General features: G+C 50.9%; 1 protein-coding gene and 1 pseudogene across 3 annotated transcripts; one reads left to right on the forward strand and one right to left on the reverse strand.

Annotated features, from left to right (window-relative positions):
- Positions 1-3,459: 3,459 nt before the first annotated feature.
- LOC100543537 lies at positions 3,460-10,743 on the forward strand (annotated as a pseudogene).
- On the reverse strand, positions 3,718-26,084 carry LOC100543691 (dual specificity testis-specific protein kinase 1-like). 3 transcript variants are annotated; one of them, XR_004161644.1, is made up of 11 exons: positions 26,005-26,084; positions 22,090-22,347; positions 19,844-19,965; positions 19,654-19,702; positions 19,088-19,237; positions 17,860-18,033; positions 17,620-17,703; positions 15,915-16,001; positions 15,073-15,271; positions 5,892-7,649; positions 3,718-5,205 (listed from the first exon to the last, which is right to left on the reverse strand). XR_004161644.1 is itself a non-coding variant. In XM_010720666.3 (9 exons), the coding sequence occupies exons 1-9, from the start codon at positions 26,020-26,022 to the stop codon at positions 15,170-15,172; spliced, it is 1,044 nt and encodes a 347-aa protein (XP_010718968.1). In that variant the 5' UTR covers positions 26,023-26,084; the 3' UTR covers positions 10,743-15,169. The 3 variants fall into 3 exon arrangements, 1 of the variants encoding a protein (XP_010718968.1); XR_004161643.1 differs by having other exon boundaries at positions 3,718-7,649; XM_010720666.3 differs by lacking the exons at positions 3,718-5,205; positions 5,892-7,649 and having other exon boundaries at positions 10,743-15,271.
- Positions 26,085-27,361: the final 1,277 nt, after the last annotated feature.

The following is a 27,361-nucleotide window of genomic DNA, read 5'->3' on the forward strand; positions in this document are numbered from 1 at the left end:
GATGCCCCGTCCCTGCAGACAGCCACGGTCAGGCTGCTGGGGCTGTGAGCACTGCTGAGCTCTGGGTGTCCCTGCGCACTGCAGGGCGGGGACCTGGTGGCTGTAAGGTGCCCAAGGTGCGGCAGCTGGAATAGCACCATGTGTCTCACACAGCCTGTCCATCTTCCTCGGCCTGCTGTACGAGGTCCTTTGGGCCGGACCAGCTGGTGTGCAGGGAGGTTGTGGGTCCGGGCCAAGGTATCGGGAGGTCGGAGGCCTTTGGGTGTGCCTTGGGGGGACGTGCAAGTGTGCTGTGAGTGCAGCAACACAAGTTGGCATGGGCAGAAACCTTGGTGCAGCAGCCGGGCAAGAGGGTCTGGGGCTGGGGCTGCTGGAAGAGACTGCCTTCCCATTTCTGAATACAGCAGCATAGGCTTGTTTTGTTCATATTTCATCTTATTCTTTTGAGTTATTCTGAGTTATAGTGACTTGTGTGACACATTTTAAATTTGTAATCCATTCACTGCATTCAGAAACCAGAGAGCTGTTCACACACTTCTTTGTCTCCCAAAGAGGGATGGTATTTTAGGTGATTTTAGTGATGTTAGGCATTGTGAGTCTAAGCGGAGACTTAAGGGCAAGAGGGGGAAAAATTGGAAGTGGAGTAATTTTTCCTCTTGTTGAAGAGCAAGCAGAGGAAGAACACCTTTTGTCTCCTCTTTAATTAAACAGATCCTTTTGTGGCAGTATTAGAAGGTGAACACGAGCAGCATGGAAGTCAAGCACTGCAGATCACCGGATTGCAGGCTTTTTGCCTGGAGAGGTCACAGTGACTCAGAACGTATGTCATCTGTGTCTTAAGCAATGCTTCTGTTAGGATGCCATGGGCTATCTTATTTGAGAAGCCAGCTCATACATTTTTCTGTGAAAACAGTCAATCTGAAATGAATTTACAGTAAAACAAACAGGAGGTTTTCCTTAGCCTCCAATGAGCGCTAAACCTGTGAAACAAGCTTTAAACAAAAAACTTAAGCTCTTTATCAGCTTTTGTATTTCCTCTGTTTTTAATGAAAAATATACACTTTTAGTTTCCAGAATATCAGCAAAGAAAAAGGGCTTGGGAGTTACCTTTCCACTGTTCGGGGTTCATCATAGCAGGAAGGGTTAAAAGCTGCCTCTGCCTATCCTAAGCAGAAAATACCCGGCTGAAGCAGAGTTTCACAGAGAGGTTGGTAGAAAAGAAACCACTCGAAAGCCTTTCTTGTAGGCAACCTCCATTTATCACCACAGGGAGAATTAAGCAACGGCTCCATGACAGCAGCTCTCAGAGGAAACGAAGCAAAGCAAATGCTCAGCAAGGCCACGCAGCTGGCATGCAATAACTGATAGATATGTGTCCTAACTGACTCTTGAAATGAGGAAACCACTGTGTCCTGAATAAACAATTTATGGAAATATGAGGAAAGGAAGATGCAGGTTCAAGAGGATGTTTATGTTCTTACATCACTGCATTGTCTGGCTGCTCAGTATAAAGACATGCTACAGCAGACGTTATCGGAGGGTGGTTATGTGGGCACCAGTCAAGACCAGTGAAACCACCAGCCCACTCTTCTGATAGCACAGAACTTCCATTGAAGCTTTCCTGGGAAAGTAGAGTGACACTTTGTTCAGCAGCACAGCAAGGGTATGGGCAGGAGGAAATTCTCTCTTTGTTTCCCTACATTTTCTCCCCCCGGGTAAGGAAAACTGTCTTGAGAAACTCTGCCACTTACCTGTGCCTTTTTGGAGCCTCAGGATCTCCTGGAAGCTACGTTGCACATCATATGCAAACCAAAGGCACAGCACAGCTCTTAGAAGTGAGGCACTCAAGCACTTGAAAACACAGTGCAGTTACAAAACTCAGAAGCAGAAAGGGAAAATCAAGCAACATCCTTTGGAAACATTGCTTAGTTTGGGCAAATGTCCCCAGCACAGATGGTAAGATCAGTAGTGAACTAAAGAAATTATCCATTGGAAATGTAAGTGTTCACGAAAAGACACCTGAAAACTTTCTTACTGGCACATAGTGAAGAGGTGTAAATAGCATAGCCCAGGCAAGGGGAACCCAGATCTCCCCTTTTTGGTTTGGATGATACACTACCCTCGAAGATCAGAGCACACCATCCTAGCAATGCAAGTCTTCGAAGCTCCCCAAAGGCACCTGCCATGCGGCTGGCTCTCAGGTGAGTTGCTATCCCACACTGCCTGAAGTGTGCTGACTTAGAGCTGACAGAGTTGCTCTTTCAAGCTCCCCAGTACCAACTGTCAGCCATTCTGGCAGCTCTAGGAGTCGCATAGCAATATCCTTAGCTATGGTACAGAGTAGGACCCAAGCAGGAGCCAGGATTTCACCTATGACTTCACATTAACCAGTGCTAAATTCTCTGCTGCGTAGTTTTCATGTTCCCACACACACTTTTGGAGATCTGTTGTCAATCTGTGCCTTCTCATTTGCTAAGCTTGTTTTCTTGAGGCTTTGCAAATCAGGTCAGTTCTGGAGACTTCACTCCGGATGTTCACATCTCTGGAGTTGAAGAGATGACTGGCAGTGTTCAGAGGCAGTCCCTATTCATGCAACGTGCTTTAAATTCCTTTCTGCATCTCCAAGGAGATACGGGGCTTTCAAGGTTGACAGGACTTTTCCCAGGGCTCAAAGGAGAACAGGAAAAAAAAGAGTTCTGATGGCGTAAACAGTGGCACTGTGTGATCTTCACTGGGCCACAGGGTGAAGAGAAGCAATTTAGGACATATTGATCACTAGGCCAATTTCAGAGACTACCCCCAGGGACCTGACCTACTTTGAACTTACATTGGCCAATGATACATTGGCAGTTTCTCCCTTGCTTCCAAAAGTGACTGTGTCTCCTGCAGCATATGAGCCATTTGGGGATACCGAATTGAAGAAAGAACCAAATACTTCTCTCGTCTCTCCCCTGCCTTCTCCCATTTGCTTAGTATTAAAGTAGGCTTTCATCTACATTTTGAGTTTGGGGTGTTAAAGGGGCTTCATTGCAAAAGGGAATGCTTGAGGAGAGTTTGAGGTTTTACCTCTGATATCCTGATAGCTGTGAAAAACTCCAAGAAGTCACTCTCTCTGCTGATGGGATGGAAGAATAAGGAGAAAAAGCTTAAATTAAACCCTCTGCTAATATTCATAAACTTTAAGGGCTTTGTATCCAAAGCTAATAAGAGGCTCAGACAGAGGCAGTCTGTGCCTCGTGTAGTGCTACCACAAATGTGCATAACGTAGAAACAGCAAAGCAAAACTGAACACCTCACCTTTAACCTTGATTGGGAGCTGGGGAAAATAAAAGCTGGGAAAAAGACATCAGCCATCCTCTTCCCACCCTCACCTGTCCCAGATATGCCGAGTTTTAATGCCAAATTAGTCCTGAATCATGTCTAAACTGAAACATCTGCCTGAGAGCTTTCCGTGGGTCCATGGGAAGCTACTGATCGAGGAAGAAGCTCTGCAGACACAGACTGGGGACCCAGGCAATGGGCAAGCACAGAGGTGGAGTTTACACGGGATTTTTTGGTCATGTAAAAGCCTGAGACAGCTCAGTACCAACCAGAGCTCCTGGGGCACAGAGAAGGGGAGCAGAGAGCAGAGCGCTGTGCTGGTGATGGGGAGGGCAGCCCCCATCCTCCTCACCCTGCTCAGTGCATCAGCCACCACCTGTAGCACCCAGGATACCTGTCCAGGTGAGTGCCACACCAGTCCTGCTGCCGGTGCCTGGGGCAGGCTGTTCAGTCTGCCCACCTGGCACAAGGGCCGTTACAAGGCCCTGGAGGAGAGGGGGGGATTTTTCCTTCTGTGCACCTTTTTAATTCAGCTGTAAATGGAAGGCTGGGAGTGGGTGATAAAGCCTCAGCTGCGGCCTTACAAAGCTGCTGGCTCTGGTCAGAGGTCCCTTCAGCAGTGGGTCTCCAGGAACAGGTTTCCCGATTCTGGGTTTTCCATCCCAGTGCAAGATGTCCATCTGTGGATCTGCCCAAGTTCTGCCGGATGCGGAGCTGTGTGAAGGGACAATCCAGTGTGTGCTGTGTGCCTGCAACCTGGCAGCTCAGGGACACCACACAATGCAGTTTTCTGTCTGTGTTGCCCAGGAAGGCAAAAGGTGTGATTTGAAACTGAGCTGGTGTCATAAAATGGGACAGGACATTTACAGTCCAGACCCGTCAATGCCATTAACTCTTTGCCATCAATACACCACAGGACACCTCACATCTTTTGTTTTATCAAGCTATAGTACCTTTGTCATGCATGTAATGTCCCATATAACAGCCTTCTCTCCCAGTAAACTCCCCTGAAGTTAGAGAGGTTCCATGCCTTTCTCTTCTAACTCATACAATCATGCTGAGCTCCCATCCTCAGGTAGGACATGACTTCTGCCTGTCTTTGCCTTTCGCACTGTTTCTGAAGCCCAAAGGGCTCAACTTCTTATACCAAATATTTCAGAATCATAATAATCTCCATGATGAATGTGTGCATTTACGCAGAGGTAAAAATAGTGGGACTTGGTGAGGCAGACCGACTTGCTGTTCTTCAAGGGTGCCCAGGGATCCCAGGTGCAGCTGGCCCAAAGGGAAAACCAGGCCTTTCAGGAACAAAAGGTAAGATTCCAAAGATATCAGACCGCTTTTTCGTTCGTAGAAAGATATGTGTAGGGGACACCCCCTACCCACAGGGGTCCCTGGAGTTTTTCATAGCCAACTCACAGGGAAAGTGAATCACATCAGTAGAGGGAGCAGCTCCGCTGCAGCAGAAGCCACAGACTGGCTCCAGGGTATGCAAAGTTCATAGGAATTCACATGTGAGCTGTAAACCAGGACTTTGGCAGTATCATAGAATCATAGAGTCATAGAAAGGCTCGAGTTGGAAGGTAACATAAAGATCATCGTTATTCCAACCCCCTGCTGTGGGCAGGCTTGCCAACCACCAGATCAGGCTGCCCAGTACCAGTATAATATAGCTTTAGCAGAAGAAATGGAGTGAGATATGTTGTCAAGTATGATCTGATGGGAAAAAAAAACAGCTTCCTTCCTTTTGTAGAAGTTGAGGCCCAGCTGTCTCCACTTCTGTATTACCTTCCCTCTGGTCACACTGCAGTGCACACATATGAACTTTGTTTTTTCTTGTAGGAGAAATGGGAATCAAGGCATCCCCTGGGAAAGCAGGACCACCTGGTACAAAAGGTAACCCATTTTAATCCATAAAATATTCAGGGTGTACATAGGATAACTGGATCTACAGAAATGAAACTCTTAAGAAACAGCTCTGAAGTAGTATAGGTCGGACAGATTTGAGATGTGGATCTGGCACAGGGTACTGGGAACTGCGTCCTTGGGTGGGACCACATCTCAGAGGAAGATATTACTCTTCTTTACAAAGTTTCTCTTATCAATCCCCTAAAATCAGATCCCTCCCCATTCTCCTATTTCTGGAGTGGAGATGGCTGGTACAGGGTGAAGCAAGGAAGGAATTGGCTGACCATCCCCAAAATGAGGAGCTGGCTTATTTCACCTCTGGCTCTGCACAAGCTGGGGGCACAACTTCATGAAAGCATGTTGGACTGTGCTTCATGAAGGGTTCAAAGCCATGCCCAGTCTCTGGAAACAAACTGCTACTTCCAGCTCCCAGAACAAGGTGCCACCTAGAACTGTGTGGCACAGTGAACAGCTGGGGAAGCAGTCCCTTTGCATGTTGAATATGTGCATATTTCCTAGTCAAATGAACCGAAAACTTCAGCAGAAACTCCCAGCAGGAGGTGGGTGACCTCCTGCAAAACAAACAGCACCTATTGCTTGAAATCTCACAGATCCCAGATTGGAAACAGAAAGCCTACACAAGAGGGAGGACAGGCACTTACCTCTTGCCTGCAACCTGCTGCTGATATAGGGAGCACTGCTGGCCCTGTCTTCAGCCAAGGCAGTTAGCAGAGCAGTGTGGCTTTGCACCATTTCCAGCAGTCTCCCCTGTACATTTTGGGATATACCTGGAGGGGCAGGAACAGCTGTTTGGGGAGCTGAAGTAATTCACTCTCTTTGAGCCACCTGTGATGAACATTTCCTCTTGTCTCGTGCAGGATCAGCTGCAGACCCTGGATTGCCAGGACCAAAAGGTAAACAATGCAGAGCTGAATTTATGATGTGTCAGCTTCCACTCTGAGTCACTCTGGAAAAACACACCAGGTGGGAGCAGCTATAGAAAAATAAAGGCACCCTGAATGGCAGTGGGCAGAGCTGTCTGACAACAGCCACCCCGCACTGCAGGGCCTGGGCTGCAGGGGCTCACAGCTTGCTGCTGCCCCAGGCAATGTGAGCAGCCCCTCTCCAAATCTGTCACCAACAAGAGCTGCCCACAGCATGGGAGCATGGTCACTAGTTTGCTCCAGCTGTCACAGCTGCTCCCAGAACACCTCCTAAAGCCCTTCCCAGCAGTAACTGTTCCCCTGTTGGAGCTTTTGACCCTGCTTCCCTCCTTGGGTGTGTTCCAACTCCTTCCCACTCCCACCTATTCCTGTTCCGTGTGTCCCATCACAATGGGAGTCTATGGCACAAAGTATTGCACCCCACTCAGTGGGTAGGCAAAGCATACAGGTCCAATAGAGATGTGGGTTATGTCAGCCTTGCCTTATGGATATCCTGGCCCCTAACCAGCTGGCGGAGGAAAAAATCTCATTAGGGGTCCAAAAGCCCCAGGACAATGAGGCTCCATGTCCCCAGGTCCAACTGGTAGCGAGGCTGAAGGTTCACTCCCAGTAGGCATACATACACTTTAAATAAATATAGATAATTTACAAGGGCTGATCTGAAAGTACTGCCTCCTGTTTTATGATGTTGGCCCGCAACACCAGAAACAGACGTTGGTGAGATGGCAGCAGAGGCCAAACCTTCCCACCAATATCCCGTTGTGTTGCTGCTGTGTGACAGATGGCAGCAGAGGGGCAGTGTGACAGAATGGTGCGTGACATGGGAGTGTGTATGGAGCAGAGGGAGTCATTAAATTATTCTATGCGGAAAAAATATCAATGGGTGCCATTCACTGATGCTGGTGAACATTGATGGAGACCAAAGAGTGGATGTGAGCACAGTGAGGGGTGGGTGGTGTGTTTCAGCAGTGGCAATGGCTACAGTGGGTCACTTCTGCCGGCGCAGGTTTATATAAACACAGTATACAGGTTTTTGTTTGAAAAAGCAGAGCTAATGGTGGTGACTATGTTGAAAATCTGTCTTTTGTAATCTGATCTGTATCTGATAATTTGTTCTATCAAACAGTGTTACTGTGCTCACTGTATCTGTTGTAGATTCCAAGGAAATAGGAGGCATTACTTTCAGAGGAACTTATATACATGTAGTACATATATATACAAATATATACACAAACACACATATATACATGTCCATCTTCACAGACACTCAGAGCACTCAGATTAGCACAGGAAGCAGCAACAGCTGAGCAGGACAGCAGCCCACTATAGAGAATGTTTCTATTCACATTTATTGACTCTCACTCACACTGCCAGTAGCTGCCCTGGCTCTGTCCCACTGGCTGCTGGCACCTGGGCAGCCCTCCTCCAAAGTGCTGTGTTCTTCCCATACAGACACACAGAACAGACAGCTCTCACCTGGGACAATGTTAGAAAGACGATAGAAGTGGTTATCAGGACAGGGCATAGCCACACAAGTACAGATCAGCTATCTATCTTCTCCACCCGCCATTTGTATCCCCCTACTCCTCTCCTTCCTTCACAAATCACTTAAATCCATCCTTTTTTTGCACCTTTGGATCCCACCCTCAACATCCCACAGTAAGTTCTGCACAGTCTCAAAATCCCCTTCCTCTGCATCCAACACCATGCTGCATCCCTGCACAGCTGTGCTATGGGGTGAGCGGGGGCTGGTGCTGGCGGTGCTGGGTGTCACGGCTGGGCGTGGGGCTGGGGCTCAGGATTTGGCTTGAAAAGCAAACAGCATTGTTGTGGGAGAAGGAAGGACCAGATGTGGAAGGCAGAGAAATCCATGGTGTTGTTTGCCCAACAGAAGCAAAAGGAGAGCCAGGATTTCCAGAACCTTTGGATGAGTTCCGTCCTGGGCCTTTTGTGCCACCATCAGCACTGTGGAACAACACAGTGACGACAGCAAGGCAGAAGCCCTGCACCAGAGGTCAGGCCAAGGCAGCAGCAGTAACCAATCTGTAGTGAGACCAAAAGGCAGAGTAAGGAAATAGCAGTTAACCTGTTTGCTTCTCACAGCCACGTGCAGCTTCTGTGTGCCTCCTTGTAATTCCTCCTGGCTGGGGTAGGTAAGGACACCTACATCTGGTAAGCGCATCACTCAGACCCTCCAAAGCCTCCTTGCAGATGAGAGGGATCTGAGCACATCTATCTTTTAGAAACTGCCCAGCACTCTGTGATGTAGTGGCTCAAGGAGCAGCGGGATTTGTCTCACGTAGGTGTACACCCGTGAGGCTGACAGCTCTGGGCATGGGGCTGCAGTGCTCTCTGTTGCAGTGAGCACACTGTAACTCCTTTCACTTCCACTCTCCCTAGTCTGCTCAAAAGCCAGGAACTGCTAAGAGCTGCTGGATAAAGGGAAGATCCTGAGTGGATGGTACACCATCCACCCCCAAGGCTGCAATGCTACCACTGTCTTCTGCGATATGGACATGGATGGTGGAGGATGGATTGTGAGTAGGATGGGGAAAAGGAAGCTTTTATTTCCCTACTGTTATTTTTATTGATACTTCAAATGATAGCACTAGAATAGCAATAAAAAGGGAGAAAGGCATGAGAGAGAGAGGGCAAGCACACCGTGAAGCCAGGTGGAGAGGGCAACTGAAGTTCCTGTGACCAAGCCTGGGTGAAAGCAGGGGATTCTTTGGGGAGATGTCTCTGGGAGCAGGCTGAGCACCCCAAACCCACCCATTCCTGTTCAGCCAGCAAGCTCCTCATTTCCAAGCACATGATGAAGGGAATTTGCGAGAGAGATCTCCAGTCTGGTTCAGCACTCCCAGCTGCCCTCTGGAGTGGTGTATGCAGTGGGGCTTTGCTGAGGCCATGCACCAGCAGGCAGGCAGTGGGGCTTCTTCTGGGGCAGAACGACTGGCAGGGATGGAATTCTCATTTCCCATAGGTTTTCCAGAGATGCTTGGATGGGTCAGTGAATTTTTTGCGAGATTGGAATTCATACAAACGAGGATTTGGCAACCAGCTGACAGAGTTCTGGCTGGGGAATGACAACCTCCACTTCCTCACCTCTCTGGGTAAGGGCTGCCTGCTCCCTGGACTGGGGCAGAATGCAATCACTGCACAGCACTGCCAATAACAGATTTGAGCATCCCACATTCCTTCTGGACCCCAAAGGTAATCCTAACCAGCATGCAGGCTCCTGCAGTCCCTATTGTGACTGCGAGGACAGTCATGATGCCCACAGACAGCCTTGGATTCACAATGATGTGCAGGACAGGCTGTTGTGCAGGAATTTGAAGTCTATTACAATCTCTACAGCAGTGGCAGCTCCTCTCAAGTCAGCTGAGGGCTCCTTTACCCCTTGCTTCTGAATCCTAGTTGAATGTTCACCACCCCCACAGAACCACTGTCCTCCTCTTTTAGGAGCCTGTGAACTCCACATTGACCTGAGAGACTTTGACAACAACTACTATTTTGCCAAGTATGCTTCCTTCTGAGTTTTAGGAGAGCCTCAGAAATACAAACTGGTTCTGGGAGACTTCCTTGACGGCAATGCTGCTAAGTGAGCAACTTACTGGGAAGGACTTTACCAAAGTGTTTCAGAAACATTCAGCATTTACAGCCTAGAGCAGTGTCACATAGAGTCCTTGCACAACCTACATTTTGGGTCAGTATTTAAAAACTGCCTATGGTGACCCAGGTGCAGTGACCTCTGGGTGCAGGGAAGGAAAGGGATATCCACCCCCTGCAGATATATGACCCAGAGCGCTACCTACAAGCCCTGCCACATACTTTAGCAACAAATGCAGAATCAGGTTACCAGGAATTCCTGGTATATTGGGGTTATGTTGTTGTTTCTTCTTAAAAAACATACAAATCCTCTGCAAAATTCAATATCCTTCATGTGGGAATGAGTGAAACCAACAAGTGAGATAGCAGTGCTCTGGGTTTATGAGGCTTTTACACTGTCTGCTGGTCCAGACCTCAGTAAGTGCAGAGAATGCAAGTGGTGCAAGAGAATGGACACCTGTGTGACTGCAGCCAGAATCTGGCCCATGTGCTGCACAGCCATGCTGCGTGTGTTAGCAGTCCTAGCAGAACTCAGGATACCGCTCCTTTTCTGGGTGACCAAGGAGACTGTGCAGGCAACCAAGAGAATGGGATTCATACAAACTACCTTACATCCAGCCAGGCCCCTGCTGCCCTGCAGTTGGTGCTCAGGAACATGAGGTTCCCTTTTGCATTACTGCAGTAACTGTGTGTTCTCCCTGCAGGAGACTCCTTATCATACCACAAGGACATGTCATTTTCAACAGCAGATATGGACAATGACATGAGCTCCTTCAGCTGTGCCACAGCCTACAAGGGAGCGTGGTGGTACAATGACTGCCACTACTCTAATCTCAACCACATGTACTGGCTGGGTGCACATGGGAGCTATGCTGATGGCATCAACTGGAAGACGGGCAAAGAATACCATTACTCCCATAAACAAACAGAAATGAAATTTAGGCCAATTTAATAGCACAGGAGGATGTCTGACTGGCACTGGCAGGTGCCATTCAACAGCCAATAGAATACAGAAAACATCACATTGTTTGAGGGCAAGATCAGACCAAGAAGAACATTGTAAGCTGTGTCGTTGGCCCAGAGCAGCTGTAGCCTTTGGAGATCAGAACAGTACTGCTTTGAGCTTCTGTAAGCCCTGACTTTAATCCTGCTCTATTCCAGCAACCCTACCAATGCTAAGTAAGCTTTTCTGAAAAGTGCATTACTCTGATGTAAAGATTTGATGTAAAGACTACCTTGGTGGTAAGGCTACTGTTTTTCAGTAAAACTCTCAGATGGTATTACTCTACATGGCACATACTGGTATTTTTGTCTCTAATCTACGTACACGAAACCTTCAGTATTTTTGTAGCCTTTTTTCCCGTTGGATCCAAGAGCTGTCGGAAAGGCATTAAATTCTCTTCCCCACTGCCCAACAAATCCCACAACAGACTGGAAAGGCCCAGAGCCAGCTCCAGCCATTCCCGTGTTTTCAGGATCTCTCTTTTGCTACTGTGGACCAAGAGCTGGAAAAAACAGTCTCTCCAGCAGCGTGTGATACTAGGACACTACAGCAGTCCCAAATTAAGCCTTGCAGGAGACACCATGTAAACCAAGTGCTAACTGCATTACAGTGACACTGATTGATATCAGTGGAAACAGTGTATTTCTTTGTGTGAGTTCTGCAGGATCCCATATTTATCACACTTAGTGCACAAGTGTGTAGCAAGCTGACCCCCAAGGTCAACTGAGCTGGAGCTGTCCCTTCCCAGCTCCTTGTGCCCACACCACCACCAGTGCTGGGGGAGATGGGTGGCACCTGGCTGGAGAATGATGCTCTCTTGCATCGCTCAGCCAGCACAGTGAGTTGGCACTGCAGCCTCTTCTGCAAGGCAAGAAAGCGCTCCCTGCGGTGATACAGCTGTGTGAAGGAGCAGGTCCTCAGGGCTTGATAGCCCTCCCCAAGTCCCATAGCTACAGCAGCCATGGAGAGGGCTTGCACAGACTCCAGCCAGGAAGAACTGAAGCATTAGGTCAGGATTTCCCTGGGGAGACATACGTCATGTCCAATATACACTAGTCCACATGGATTTCCTCTGTAGTTACTTGGAACTTAGTGAAGTTGATGCAGTCTGGGGTATAGTGACCCTAAAGAAGACACACAGCAAAGGTCCTGCTGCTTGGAGTTGCAGGAGAAGGAAGCAGACCCCGAGCACACAGGGCATTGCTGTAACTGGAGATTGAGGAAGAGCACCTTCCTCCATGCAGCCTCCAAGGTTTGGTGACTGTCACAGTGCCCAACCCAGAGATCTCACTTTTCCAAGAGTGGTTCTCACACCTCCATCAGCTCCTACACCTGATAGTGTGGGAAGATGCAGGGAGGAGTCTTGAGACATTGTAAAGGACATGCCCTAAAGGAACATACCTCCAAACTGTCAGCATGCCATCTATTCTCTCTTGCTAGCTGTCCTTCCCATGAGTCTCTCCAGAAGAAAAGCAGAACAACCCGTCAGTCTCTGACTGATCCCGGTGGTCACTGCTCACTTCAGCTTTTCTGTGTCCCAGAAAGCTCAAGAATTAGGTTTGCATTTTCTGTTTGCTCTTCAGCAGCTCTGGAAAGAAGCAGCCCTGAAGACCAGGAATAACAGGATCCCTGGGTTCCTCCTGCTGTAAATCACGATGGGCAAGCACAGGGGCTGAAGTGAGAACCTGCTTTCTGCTTCACTGCAGGGCAGGAAGCCAGGAGGTGAGCAGCTGGAAGAAGCTCTGATGGCTGGCTGGTGCACAACCTGCCAAAAGGGGAAGCAGCCCTGTGGCCAACAAGAGCCACTTTCAGAGATACTCCTGTGCAGTGTCTGGGACAGCCCAACACCCGCGGGATTGCTGCCAGCACCCAGGGGCCCTGCAGCAGTTCTTTGCAGGGAGGAACACGGCAGTTCTTCCACACACCCAAAATTTCACAGCCAGAACTGAAAGGTGACAGACTTTATGGAATGGAGCTTTGGAAGGAGATCTCCTTCCTACCTAACACCAACAATTGCTTATACGAGAATGTAATAATACAGCTTCAGCACCTCCATATAATTTGCATTTGGATGCACTGGATGTGGTGGTCAAAATGAAAACATCTCCCTCTGATTTTTTGAGCTGTTTTTGTAAGGCAGCTGCATTGAAAAATAACCAGTGCCATTTATGAGTCAGCACAAAACAAGCTGCATCAGGGGAAGAGAAGTTATTTCATTGCACTTTGGTCCCTTCAGCTCATCATGGGTTGCAGGGATGGAAAAGGTGAACCCATTGCCCTTTGCATGGTGCTTGTGCTGCTGCTGTGCCCCTAGTTGAAGCAACAGATGCTGTAAGGAGCCCCACGCCATGGGCACCAAGTGGCACCACAGGCAAAGCACCACTTTCTCACAGCTAACAGTGCTCTATCTTCACCAAGGTTTTATCCTGCCAGCTCTGCTAACAGAGCATGAAGATGTTCATTGTGTTTGGTACTGTGTTTCAGCAGCAGCGCTCTGCACAGGATGAAATGGCCATGGAGCCAGGCAGCAGCAGAACCACAAGTCCTTCTAACAAAGATCTCCTCTGTCACCTGTGACTCAGCATCACTAGGCTAGATGTCTATTCCATGGGAGCGGATGGGGCAGACAGAAAGCCCAACAGAAACACAGCTCTGCATCCACCCATGGCTGCCCTCAGGATGCCAAGCAGATGCAGTCTCACAGCCAGACAGATGCCAGCAGATAGAAAGTGTCATTCCCTGCTCTGAACTGCATAACCCAGCCCACCTATGTCCAACCGCTGCCCTTTGCCTCCAGGAAAGCCTGCAGACCCTAATGGTCCATGAGGGATGGTTCCCAGCTTGCAATGACCCTCACACCATGTCCAAGAACTGGGGACAGTGCTGGTGGTCTGGGGCAAGCCAACAGCAGAGGGACCAACTGCTGCAGTGCTGGTGGTGGCTGGCTGCCCTTGAAGACACAAGGGTATATCAGTGCTGTTTCCACTGCCTTTGCAGTCCATTTCACTACACTGGTCAAATAAAAAAGTGGGAACTCTGCCTTCCATCAGGTTGAAAAGCTTCCATCCTTTTGCATCTCCTTCTCCCAAGGCTTCACTCCTCCTACTGGCAGCACTCCCCAGCAGGAAGCTGTTTGCTGGTGTGTTGCTGCCGAGCAGATTTCCTGTGCACAACTGTCACAACCCAGAAAAGCACAACAGTAGCTCCAGAGATGGAGGATTCTCTGGACATGTGGCTGAGCCAATGATCCTGGTGCCATTCAGTGTGTTTCATGTTCCTTATCATGAGGAATCTCTGCTGAAAACACTGCACTCCACCACAGCGTCTGTCTCGGCACGCTACTGTCACTCCTTTGTGTGGGTGCCAGGGCACAGAGACACTGGGCCACATGTGACACCAAATTCTGCCCAAGATCTCGAGGGTCCACATGTAGGTCTGCAATGTTATTTGCACACCTCATTATACAATCTACAAATGCTTTTTGGTGCACAAAGGGCCCCTACTCCAAGAGTCTACAGTGTACAAGAAGAGAGACACAGCTCCACTGCCACACAGCCATCACACCTACTGACAACCACAGACATTTCGGTCCTAAGTAGAAAACATCCCTCCCAATGAGGCCTGGCAACCAACTGAACTGGAGACAGGTACCTGTGGAAGGATAAGAGGTGTACCTCTCCCACCTCCCGACCCTGACAAAGGGCTGTGGGGAGAAATCCAGATAGCCACAGCACTGGGACAGAGCACAGCACCAGTTTCTGAGAGGAGATACTGGTTGGCTGGCTCACACCTTGGTGAGGCACACCTTCCACACTGCTCCCCAAAACCTCACTGAATGCTGGTATGCCCCACGCACATGTCAGGGGATCCCACCAGCATCAGTACACAATGCAGCCATCCCTGTGCGGCCACCCAAAGAGGGTTGTAAGGCTTAGAAGCGTATGGCAACTCTGAGGCTCTCTGTGTGCCTCAAAGCCCCCAGCTTTGCTTCAGCCCCCACAGAGGTTCCCCAAGCACAGAGGGGACGTGGAAGGAGAAGGCCATGAGCCCAGGGAGCACAGAGAAGCAAGAGAGGGCTGCATTTCTGTAGAGGATTTGGAAAGCAACCTCCAAGGGAATCCAGGTCCCTGACTTGCCATCCAGGATCATTTACTTTTAACAAGCAAACAAAGGCTGTTTGCTGTCTGAATTACATCTGTTAAAAACCTCAGATAAGACCTTGGTTAAGTCTCCTGTCCATTTTTCAATCTCAGAAATTAGAGACTGAGACTATGATTAAATAAATACCAGTGGTTCACTTAGTTCTTCCGTTCTCCACCCTCTTTCTTCACTTCTGACCCTCCATTTACAGTCCATCCATCGGGCTTTGCAGGGGGCCCACAGCTCAGCTCAAAAGTGGATTGTCCTTCCTGGGCTCCAGGCTCTCTGCAACGTCTTCCAACTCATCCAGGATATCGGAAAAATATGGCCTCTTGAATGCTTCCACCTGGAATGAGAAGGGAGAACTGAAGAGGACATCTCGGACAGGTGGGTACAGTGCAGCAGCTCTTCTGGGTCCCCCATGGCCAAACAGCACTCACTCATTGCCAGAACTGCCCAGACTGTGCACCTGCACACAGAGCTTTCTGGCATCACATGCTGAAAGCTGACATCTCCTGACATCAGTGGGGTATGATAACTGCTCAGCCCAAAGGCAGCCTGAGCAGAGCAGAATCAGGGGAAAAGCTAGAGGGGACAGGGGGAAGTGTCTCCTCCCCAGTCCTCCCAGTGCCACTGGGGTGTTCCCAAAGCTGGAGTTCATTCCTTTTCCTTTTGAAGGACAGTGAGGTCCAGATCTGCACGCGCTCCTTACAAGAGAAAACCCAGCAACGTGATGGGGGCACCCCTTAGTCCAGGTCACCCCACTGTGCTGCCCTGAGGCTGTCCAGCGCTGGCAGAGGCGCCCCAGCCCCCGCTCCAACCTGGGCACAGAGCAGTCCCAGCAACACTTTAGCAGAGCCATCGCCAAACACCTCACTTTAGGGGACGTCTGTCAGAGGTAGAACACCCCCACACAAATCACAGCCAGTTGCTGCATCACTTGTGCTCTACTCGGGGTGAGTTACTCACAAGAAACAGGCAGGACTCACCCGACAGCAACAGGCAGCAAGGTCCAGCACCTGCCGGGGACATCCGCTGACCATCCTGCAGAAGGCAGCAACATCCAGGCCATAGTCCTGAGGGAAGGAGAGGGAGCGGGGCAGTAGCCAGCCTGGCAGGAGGGATGGGACCTCCCCAGGAAAAGGGGGAAAACAAGCTCCTCTCCTGCTCAACGTGTGTCCCACCTGACTTATGGAGATGGGCCTTGTCCGGATTTTACACTCCTCTAAGCTGGAATGCCTTTCTTTCACCTCCCAGCCACCAGGATAAAAGGTGGGGGGGAGTATCTGGATGATCTTTTAGGTCCTCTGCCACCTAAGCCTCTGCTTATGATTCTACATTCATGGATTGAAGCTTTTAGGGTCTCAATCACAGCTGTCTTCCTGATGGCACAAGGGCAAAGGCACCAGGGAACCATCAGCTCTGCCAGGAGGGCACAGGTCGTCATTAACAGAACAGGGAGATGTAGCAACACCCTTCTGCTTGCTCTGTGCTCTCCTGCAGAGCAACGTACTCTCCGGGAAGAGCTCAGCAACAAGCAGCACAAAGCAGAACCAACATGTGGAGGACCACCCAGGCTTCCAACAGCTGCTGAGAACCACCGGATTCAGCAGCTGTTTCCATAGCACTGTGGAGCCTTTGCTCTGCATGGAAAGCAGCAATCCGCTCTTTTCTCACTGGCTTTTTCACTCTTGTTGTGGAAAATGCTTCCCTATTTCACTTTGCAGTAGGGAAATGTTGTAAATATGGAAATAAAAAGGCCACATTTCTAGAGAAGCCAACTGTCTTCAAATAACCTGTGAATTAGCCTCAATGAATCTGAAAATATATTGGGCTGATCTGAAAGTATTGCCTCCTATTTTATGATGTTTGCCCGCAACACCACAAACAGATGTTGATGGGATGGCAGCAGAGGCCAAACCTTCCCACCAATATCCCATTGTGTTGCTGCTGTGTGACAGATGGCAGCAGAGGGGCAGTGTGACAGAATGGTGCATGACATGGGAGTGTGTATGGAGCAAACATGCGGAATTGAATTCCTCCATGCAGAAAAAATGCCAGTGAGTGCCACTCATTGATGCTTGTGAACATTGATGGAGACCAAAGAGTGGATGTGAGCACAGTGAGGGAGTGGTGGTGCATTTCATCAGTGGTGACAGCAACAGTGGTCACCTCTGCTGGTATGGTTTTGTACAGCACAGTATGCATCTCTTGCTCATCACTGGCAAAAATGCAGAGCTAATGGTGCTGCTACGTTGAAAAATAGTGTTTTGTAGCTGAGAATTCACTCTATCAAACAATGTTACTATGTTCACTGTATGTGTTTAAATTTCTATGGAAATAAATAGGAGGCATTACTTTCAGATCAACCTACATACTCTTCTGATGATAGTTGTGTTTCATCTGCCGCTTCAATGTAGATGTTGAAATGCCAATGCCAAATGGAGCATTTGGATTAAGACCTGTAAACAAAAGGGTCGCTTCTCATTTTGTTGGTGCAACCAAAGTTTTGATAAACAGATGATTCCATTCGTGTACTGAAAATTTTGTCATCATATTTTCTCACAATTAAAACTCTGGAGTAACACCTCAGTGCACACACATATATGCGTGCAAGTCTGCATGGCCCAGAGAGAAGCTGCAGTCCAGAATCATGGAGAAAATACTGTTAAATTTGGCTGTGGGAATTATTACCTGAGTTCTGGGAAGTACTTCGGGATCCGCTGGGATCCTGCCCAGGATTTCACAGAGCACAATGCCAAAGGAAAACACATCCACCTGCAAGAAGGGTGGGAGAGGTGGGCTCAGGCCTGCATGGAAGGCAAACTACAGGAAAGAGGAGCACCAACAGCAGCAGGTTCCTCCGTTAGGGGATGCCTGCCATCTCGTGCAGGAGCTCTGCTGATGAGCCAGGAGCTGGAAGTGGTGCCGTACCTTCCTGTCATAGGGCTCTCCCCGCAGCATCTCAGGAGCCATCCAGAAGGCAGAGCCCACCATGGACAGCTTCCTCTCCGCATACTGCACGGGCAGCTCCACCACTTCTCTGGCCAGCCCAAAGTCCGCCACCAGCGCCTCGCGGCCACGCGGTGTCACTCGGATGAGACAGTTCTGAAAGGAGACCATGGAGATGTGGCATGGGATGTGGCAAGGAAGGGGCCAGCTGCTACAGAGCCCTGCTGCACTGACAGGCTGCAACCTGCGCGTGCAGCAGAGGCTGGGGTTGGGCTGATCACATCCAAAGCCAGAAGTAGTGGGAAGGAGCTGTTCCTCAGCCCACCCCGTGCCCTCACAGTGCAGTCTGCCTGGCACCATACGGCCCTCAGCACTGTCCCATCCTGACACATCTGCACCGAGATTCCCAAAGGCACTCAATATGGATACGGTGATCCACATCCTTTCATCTGAAAGAGACCTAGAAACATGCACATCAGCTTTGCTCAGATAGCCCAAGGCAGGCAAATCACAGCCACGGCCCTACTCACTGTGCAGAGCTATACATCCCTAATAATGGCTTCTGAAGGAATTTCTACAAAATTGTCTTGAGTTTTCTCAAAAACCCCAGTGACTGTAACCTATTCAGATCCCAGGATTGTACTCCTTGGCACCTGCTCCCAGGGAGCCAGCAGAAACCGCAAACAGAAAATGGCTCCAATTGGAAGGGCTCTCACAGCCCTGAGCTCCAGTTCTGCCACGGGCTGGCTGTCCCCCAGCTCAGTTTGCCCAGGGCCCATCCACGGCCTTGGGTACCTCCACAGCTCTGGGCAGCAGTGCCGGGACCTCATTGCCCTGTAGGTAAAGGATTTCACCCACATCTAACCTAAATCTTGCCTCTTTTAACTTAAAGCCATTCTCCCTTGTCCTATCACTATCTGTCTGTGTAAAAAGCCTAGATGGCTCCGGTTCTCACTAACAGCCAGACACCAGGTAAAGGCTCCCATCTCTTCAGCCACCCTCCCAGCAGGTTTCCCAGATTTCCCCAGAGAAGCACAAACTTCTTCCAGGGCTGCACCTCTGCAGTGAGACTGAAAGGTAAGGTGCAGCCTGCTAGCACTCCTTGCTTTCCACAAGAAGGAGCAGAGCACCCACAACCTGAGGTCTCCAGGTCACTGCCCTACATGGCCTCTGCAGGGTCCCCTAACACAGCTCCCCTCCAGCTGTGTACCTTGGAGTTGAGATCTCGGTGGTAGATGTTCTTGGAGTGCAGGTAGATCATGCCCCTGGTGATGTCAGAAGCTAAGTCCACTTTCTCCTTCCATGACAAAGCGATGTCTTTGCTGGCCAGGAGCTCCTCCAGGCAGCCCCCATTCACATACTGTAAAGAGACAAAAGGCAGCACCTGTGCAGCTGGACGCAGAGTCTCCTGGAGCCTCCCACGTGTAGGAACAAAATAAGGCCTTCCAATGCCAGCCCAGGCTTTCCCATTCAGCCACAACACGGTGTCAGAGCCAACTCAAAGGTACTGCCAGGCTGCATCCCAGTATGCCTACTCTTAAAATCCTGCTCCTCTGCTCCACCATGCTGGCCTGTCCTGGTCCTTGGTGGTACTGGGCCACCACGAAACCCTTCATGGCCACTCTGCCTGAACCTCACAGCACCTGTGCCCAGCTCCAGCCAGGAGAGGCTGTGGGGCAGAGCAGACCAGAAGCCTCCCCAAAGCAGTCTGCTCATCCAGAGTCACTCACATCTCGTTGCCTGCCCAACACAGAATTAAAGGCAATAAACTTTTACCTCCAGAATGGGGTACAGCTTGTCATCCTTTACGCATATCCCAAGGTACCTAAGCAGAAGGATGCATCAAAACAAAAAAAACAAGCCATCAAGGTTCCGTTCGATCCCTCCCCACAGAACTGCCACAGAGACGCTGAGGCAGCTCCAGCCCCCACCAGTGCCCCTGCCCATGGCCAGACGTCTTGCCTACCTGACGATGTTGGGGTGGGAGAGCTTCTGCAGCAGGCTGATCTCACGCACTATCACCTCCTGATCCACATCATTCTTGTAGATCTTTACCACCATCACTTTACAAGCAGCAGCGTGGGTCACCTGGAGCCAAGGGTGGAGCAGGACACGTGTCAGCCTCCAGGTGTCTGCCAACCCCTCCAAACAGCTGCACCCCTTCCCAGCCAGAGCCCTGGCTCCTGTTTCCCTGCTGCCCAGAGCTTTGGACAGCCACCAGCAAGAGCAAGGTGCTGTCCTTCCCACACCAGTTCCACTTTGTGACACCTGGCATGGTGAATGGGGACAGCCAGCTCCCTCCTGCCTCAGCACACCAGGACACTCAGCCAAAATTTAAGTCACTTTGGTGGAGCAGTTTCTCTGCCCACACTGAGTTACTGAAGAGCTGACCTTCTCCCCTCCCCTCACTTCAGTGCCTCATCTGTCCATCTCCCCCTCTCCCTCCTGCCTGGATCTCATCACTGCTGCTCACACCACGCATTCCCACTGCCGCCTGAGCCTACATTTCACTTTCTCTCATTTAGAGCTTTGGGGTTTTTTTGTTTATTTTGACAGTGAAATAGCTCAAACACAGTCTTAGATGGCTTCAGAGAAGCAGTCTGAGTCCCATAGCATCACCCACTGCTCTCTTTATGGCTGCTTTATGGCTAAGGTGACCAGCAGAGGTGAGGAGAACACAGAGATGCATGTTAAGACCTCATTGAGCTAAAAGGAGAGAAAGGTTTGTTACCACCAGGACCACAAAACAAATCATCTTGGAAGTAACGCAAGCTGCTTCCTCCTTCCTGATAGAACACAGCCTGGCAGCAGTCTGCAGAGGCCAAAAAGAGAGCAGGGCTCTGACAGCATCCCCTGATGGGACACTGTAACCACACCGACTTGCTGCTCAGGTGTCATCAATTATTAGTCATAACCACACAGCTGTAAGTACAAAAGATGCTCTGGATCACAGCCAAAGTTCAGCCCTCGAGGTCTCACACAGTGTGTGTCTTGAGTGGGGTGCAAAGCCATTTTTCCTTTTTCCAAACCGGAGGCCCAGCCCAAGTCACTGGGAATCAGACTTCAGGTGATACCAGCCTCTTGCAGATGCCTCTTCCAGGCACACAGCCAGCGTTTGGTTCCTGCCACTCAGAGTATTCCTCAGCCTGCCCCAAACAGCAGCCATGCAGCACATCGTTCCCCACGCAGAAGGCCATGCCAGACCTCTCGGCCTGAACCCCTGTGCACAAGTGAGTCTGTGCACAGCCAGCCTGCACACTAGGGACCCCAAGCGCAGGCTGAATCAGAGGACAAGGGCAGCACAAGCAGCACACAGCCCCTCTGTGCCAGCACCACAGGGCCAGGAGCTGGTGATTGTGTGGGGGATCACTCTGGAAAACAGCAGCTGTGGGCAGAGGGCTCTGTGGCCATCCATCCCTGTGGTGCTTCCCAGCAGGAGCATTATTACTGCTCAAGGCTGAGACTGCCCAACCCCAGAGGAACGCCAGTAACCAGAGCATCCAGCTCGAGTTCCCAGCAAATGTCAAGTCCCAACAAAGGTCTTGCCTTGTTCCAAGTCCTCCTCCACCGTCTTCTATGTGAGCCACAACATTTCACTCCAGCTTTATTTTTTGACATTTCCCTTTCACCTTCTATTGCAGAAAATTCATTGCATTTTCACTCAAAACCCATATCTCCAGCTGCAGCTGGCCAAGGTAAAGGCATCAGTGCAGCCAGACCCAGCTTGTCTCCACTGGGTCCGCACCACAGCCTAGCAAACAAGTTCAGTGCCAGCAGCCACACCGGGGAGGAGGATGGCGTGGGCAGACCTGGTGGCGCTGTACTCTCTGAGATGCTGCCTCAGTTGCCAGGTCTTCCCTTCCTTTTGTTGCTCAAAGAAATGAGGGTTGCTGAGGGTTGCTGAGGGTTGCAGGGAAGGAGCTCCAAGCCCCATCCCCACCCCAAAACCAGCAGTGGTGCGACACTACAGCACTTCTGGGCTAAAGAGCAGCACAGCAAGCGGGACGCTGGTTCTGCGCTTCTTGAGAGACGGTTAAAAACGCCCTCTGAGTAAAGGATTTCTGGCTCACATCTCACCTCAATCACCCCCTCCTAGCTAAAAGCCACCCCCCCTTGTCCTGTCGCTCTCAGACCAGTAGAGTCGCTCTTCCCCATTTCTGAGTTCTCCCAGAGCAGCAGCCTCACGGTTCGGGTCGGCCCCAGTGCTCTCACCTTGTACACCTTGGAGAAGAAGCCGCTCCCGACCAGCTCGGCGCTGAAGCTTTCCCAGAACTCCAGCCTTCGGACGGCGGTGCGCAGCCTTTGCCAGCGGTCCATATGGCAGCAGGTGTCCGACGATTCGCCGTAGCGCCGCGCCGCCTCGCAGGGCTCCGGTGCCAGCAGCCCCGCCTCGCACATCGCGGGGCGGCAGCTGAAACGCAGCGCGTTCCGGAGGGAGCCGACAGCAGCACGTGTGGTCCAACCCAGCTCCTGCACCGGGAAACAGAGCTGGACGAAGCCGCAAGAACAGCGGGAGAGCAGACACGCCGTGCCGGAGCACACGTCGCCCGCGGGCACTATCTCTGTGATGAGGCACACCTGCCTTATGTAGGCTGCATTCAGACTCCTTCAGACGAGCATGTAAAGATGTCACATTAATGTACATTCGCTTCTACCTTCTGTGGGTCTAGGACAGGTAGGGTGCATTGCCTTCACCGCCTGACAGTGCACCCCAAGGAAAACCTAGGGAAAACTGCCTGACCTGACCAGCTCACACTGGGCTACAAGCCACCATGTCAGAACTGCTCCTAACACAGCTCACCTGGCACTGCCTAACACCATACTCTTTACTGCAGGCTTCCAGACAAGCCTTCTGAGTGTGCCAATGCAAAATGTGCCACCTTAAAAGGGTCCTGGCTCAGCAGGCGCCCTCTGTTCAATAGAAGCCCTGAAGAATGACATATGGGGGAAATGCCCCAGCAACTCTCTGCCTCTCTATGTATCCCAAATCTTTGTCTAACTCCCCAGATCCCTTTATTAAACTGTCTCGCTTCTTCACTAATACTTCTCCCGACAGCTCTCTCCCCCCAGGCTCTTTCTGCCATTGTTAGGACCATGTTCAGACCCCTCCAAAGCAATGCCACCCCTACTTTCCCAGATGTAGCATCGCTTTCTCCCAGATGCAGGGAAGGCAAATCCAGGAAAAGTGGAAAATGGCTTCTGACACTGATGTCTGAGCAAGCACTACTTCTGGGTACCTCGCAAGCCACTGGTGCTTAACAGAGCTGTTTGAGCATTTTCCTCTGTCAGCACATGCTCAGACCGTTACCAAAGAAGACAGCAGTCAGCAGAAGGACGCTCCAAAGCTTCCAGCTGAAGCCAAGGAAGCTCTGCCCTCCCCAAGCTCCTGTCCCAGGTCTCGCACCACAACACTTGCACCAACCTCCCCACCCTCCCACAGCCCTGCAGCCGAGATGCATGGAGAGCTGCCAAGGGAGCACGGGGGCAGGAACTCGCCCTCCCTGCCTGCAGGGTGCCCGCACAGGCGCACACAGCTCCACTCCAGTCAAATAGGCTGTGGGGAGCTGCCCCTGCAACAGGAATGGCTTCCTTCCCACAGCTCCCTCTGTTCCCTGCTTTTCCCACGTACCATCTCCTCCTGCCATGACCCAGTTCATCAATTGTCCCTTTGTCCACAGAAGAATCCCCACAATGCCCTCGGCACGCTGGGATGCCCTAAATGTTATGCCAGCGAGTGGGAGCCAAGCCTTTATTTTCTTCCCAGAAATGTGTTTGTCCCCAGATGAGGGCTGACAAGTAGTAGGCTGGGGAAGAAAATGGCCTTCCAAAATGCGAAGATTTTTGTCATGGCTTCTTTGGAGCCAGGGGAGAGGGGATGTGGAGCACTGAGGTCTTTCTCAAGGACCCTCGGCTGCAGGCAGCAGGGCTGAGAGCATCCCCACAGGGTTTGGAGCACCCGAAGCTGTGTGCTTGGCTGAGTGGGCACTACACGGGCACAGTTGCTCGTATTTTGAAAAGCAAACCAGAGGCACAGCCCTCCTCTGGGATTTCTCCATCTACAGGTGCTGGGGCACCCAAGCATCTCAACAGACCCAGGCTGTCCTGCAAGGGTGCAAACTCCAGGCTGCAAATCCCCTGTCCAGACACGTGGGTAGGGAGGAGCTCCATGCAAAGACGTCCTGCAGAGGATGCTACAGGATGCTCCCCTCCTCCACAGAGCAATCATGAAATCACAGAACGGCTCAGGTTGGAAAGGACTTAAAAGACCATCTGGTTCCAACCCCCTGCCACGGGCTGGGTGCCCCCTACTATCAGGCTGCCTGGAGCCAAGTGTGTAGCCTTGGGCACCTCCAAGGACCACCAATCTCCAGCTCAGACACAACTACACACACTGAACCAAGTCCCGCTTTAAGTGGTTTCCACAAAACCACTCAGGTTACTGAGATTTTGGGCCAGTCTGGCTTCCAGCAAGGTTAAGGATTCAGGCACCATTTCAGTGTCATTTCATGGAGAATTTGGCAAGTTTCAGCAGAGATTCACCAAACCACCTATGGAGGTCCCTGTGTAGACGACTCCCAGCAGCACTTCCCATGCTCACAAAGTGTCAAACTGCTGCCTGTCTGATGGGAAACCTGTGGGGGGTTTGAAGGAAGAGAAATGTGACAAAAATCAAAGGAAAACACTCCCCAAGACAGTCAGCAGCAAAGGCTTTGATTGAGCTTGCTTTGCAAAATGGTGACTGATGAGGCGCACAGATCCCTTTGAAACAGAAATGGTGCAGAAGGAAGAAAAAACATAACAGCTTGGCAGTCACAAGGCCAATCCCACATGACTCGTTCTAAAAACACTGAACAGGAGCACCACCAAACACCCTGCCCCATTTGGGGAATGTTTAGGGGGTACAAAACAGAGTACAGAGTTCTGCACTCTGGGAGCCAGGTGGGGAGTGACTCAATTTTACAAGTGGAAAGCTATCAGCAAAGGGTTTGGTGACAGAAGTGCCCAAGGCACTGCTTTGGAGAGGACCTAAGCCCTGTGCTCCACCTGCATCTGTCCCTGAGAGATGGGGAAACAGGACGGGCGAAGCAGACAGCCGACATGGACCCACCTCACACCAACTGCCGCTTCTCCTCTACTGGTGGGTGATTGAAGAAGGGCCCCATGGGGCCAACACAGCTGCTGGCTGCACTGGGGACGGGCAGATGGGAAGGACTGTGGAACCCTGCTCTTCTGAGGCCGTTCCTGGGAGAATTTCGACCATGATAAGCCAAGTTAAAGCTTTCAAGGTCTTTGAAACCTGTGGGTGGGCAGATATGTTTATGACTGTGACTGTTCTCCTCCAGGAGATCATTCATTCATTACTCATTTGTTCCTCACAGCACTGCACCATCCCCAGTGCCTGACAAAGGGCTCTCTGCTGACATTAGCCCAAAGCCCTATTTGCATCAGGATGGGCAGGAAGGAAAGACAGCTTTCCATGACATGTCACTGTCCTGTTTCTATAGGAAAGCCACACAGTAGCACCCCACAGCTGAGATGGGTGTGGAAAGCAGGGTGCTGGTGCCTGCAGGGCCCCTCTAGAACCGGTATGTTTGCATCAGGGCAAGAGCATCTGCCAAACCTCATCTCTAACTCCAGATGGCCTTTCATCCCCACATCAACTTAGAAATTATGATTTTCCATTGCCTTCAGGATGCAGCAATGCAGGGTGCAACATGCTACATCCTCCAGCGACAGGACAAGAGGTGATGGCTTCAAATTGTGCCAGTGAGGTTCAGATTGGATACTAGGAAACATTTACTCTCCAGAAGAGTGGTCAGGCACTGGCACAGGCTGCCCAGGGAGCGGTGGAGTCACCACTCCGGAAGGTGTTCCAGAACTGAGGAGACGTGGCATTTAGGAACGTGTTAGTGGGCAGGATTGGTGGCACTGGGTTGGACTGGATGATCTTAGAAGTCTTTTCCAACCTTAATGATCTATGCCTTTACTTTCAAGAGCCTACATCAACAAGCAACCCATTGGATCTGGTCAAAACCAAGGGATATCAAGCAGCCTTGTCATGTGCCCCAATGACACCACTGCCCTTCCCTGCTCAGCTCTGCAAAACCTAAAGCAAAAGCAACGCACCTGTTCTGTGACAGTCATTCACTCTGTTCCCTTCCCAGACCACTCCTCCTCTCTCCACATTTGCAGCTGTTAAGAAAAAAAAAAGGCCAAAAGGTGTACAGAGAGGAGGCAGAAAGCTGTGTCTGCCCACACAGAGCCCAGCAGCAGCAGCAGACACACAGCACAGCAGATGACTGAATGTTAAAACCCAATTCAGCGCTGCCAGGGGAAATGGACTCGCATTTCCTAACCCTGCCTCCACCACAGGATGCATGTGCCACCCTGAGACAGCAGCTCCAGTGCAAGCGATAAGCCTGATCCACCATGAGAGGAAGGGCAAAGCTCCCCCCGTGGTAAAGCATGCCGAAATGCATCTGCTCCCTGCCCCTGCACTTCATCTGCCTTTAATTAGGGTCCCTAAATGTGCCAAACTTGTTCCCCCCAGCATATTTTCCACTCTGCAGACCACAAAAGACCCCAGTAAAAATCCAGCAGATAAAGCTGAGATCCAGTTAAACATCTCAAACGTTATTTTTCCAAGCAGCAGCATTAAAGAAGGCAGGTACCCCTGTTAGGGAAACCAATCGCTCTTGACCCCGACTGAACCAATTTTTCCATCCATAAACAAGTAGTATTTGCACTAGAACACATGAACACATTTCTCGAGGCAAGAAAGCTGCTTTCCCAGGCTCTGCATGCAGCAGCAGAGGCAGCAAACACCAGGAGCGCTGACCCATCACAGAGGACCAAGGAAACTCAACAGGAGAACAGACTTGTACCTCAGATGACCATTTTTGTAGCAACACAGTGAAGTAGACCGAATCCTCAGGCAATGCCGGCTCTGCACAGATGTGTGCTCCATCCTTTCTAGCCCTGGATTGCAAAGACCTTACTACTGCTAAGAGATGGGAAAACTGAAGGCAAATCGTCCCATGCAGACTCACAGCACACAGACTCTTTCCAAACTCACCCACTCATCACAGCAGACTGACACAGGTCGGAGCTGCCAGTGCGGCTGGCATCACGGGGCAGTGCCGGCAGCGCCATCGCTCACTCGGTGCCCAGAGGTCTCCATCCGCCACCGCGGCCCTCCGAGCCACCATCGGACGGGACAGGAGCCACAGAGCTGCTGCTCCAGAAAACCCAAACCCCACGGCCTTCGTCTGTACCAGCTTTCTTCCCCCAGCCTTCCAAACCGCCCACGGCCTGTCTTTAAATTAAAACCCCCTGCTGTATCAGAGCAGTCGCTCTGCACGGAGGGGCTGCAGCCGGAGAATCGCAGCCCAGCCCAGCCCAGCTCCGCCGGGGCCACGCACAAAGCGGGCTCTCGAGCCCGGCACCAGCTCCGCCCCCTCCCGAGGCCGCCAGACGGCAAGGC

This window comes from Meleagris gallopavo, chromosome 19 (assembly GCF_000146605.3).
Source record: "Meleagris gallopavo isolate NT-WF06-2002-E0010 breed Aviagen turkey brand Nicholas breeding stock chromosome 19, Turkey_5.1, whole genome shotgun sequence".
Taxonomy (NCBI): domain Eukaryota; kingdom Metazoa; phylum Chordata; class Aves; order Galliformes; family Phasianidae; genus Meleagris; species Meleagris gallopavo.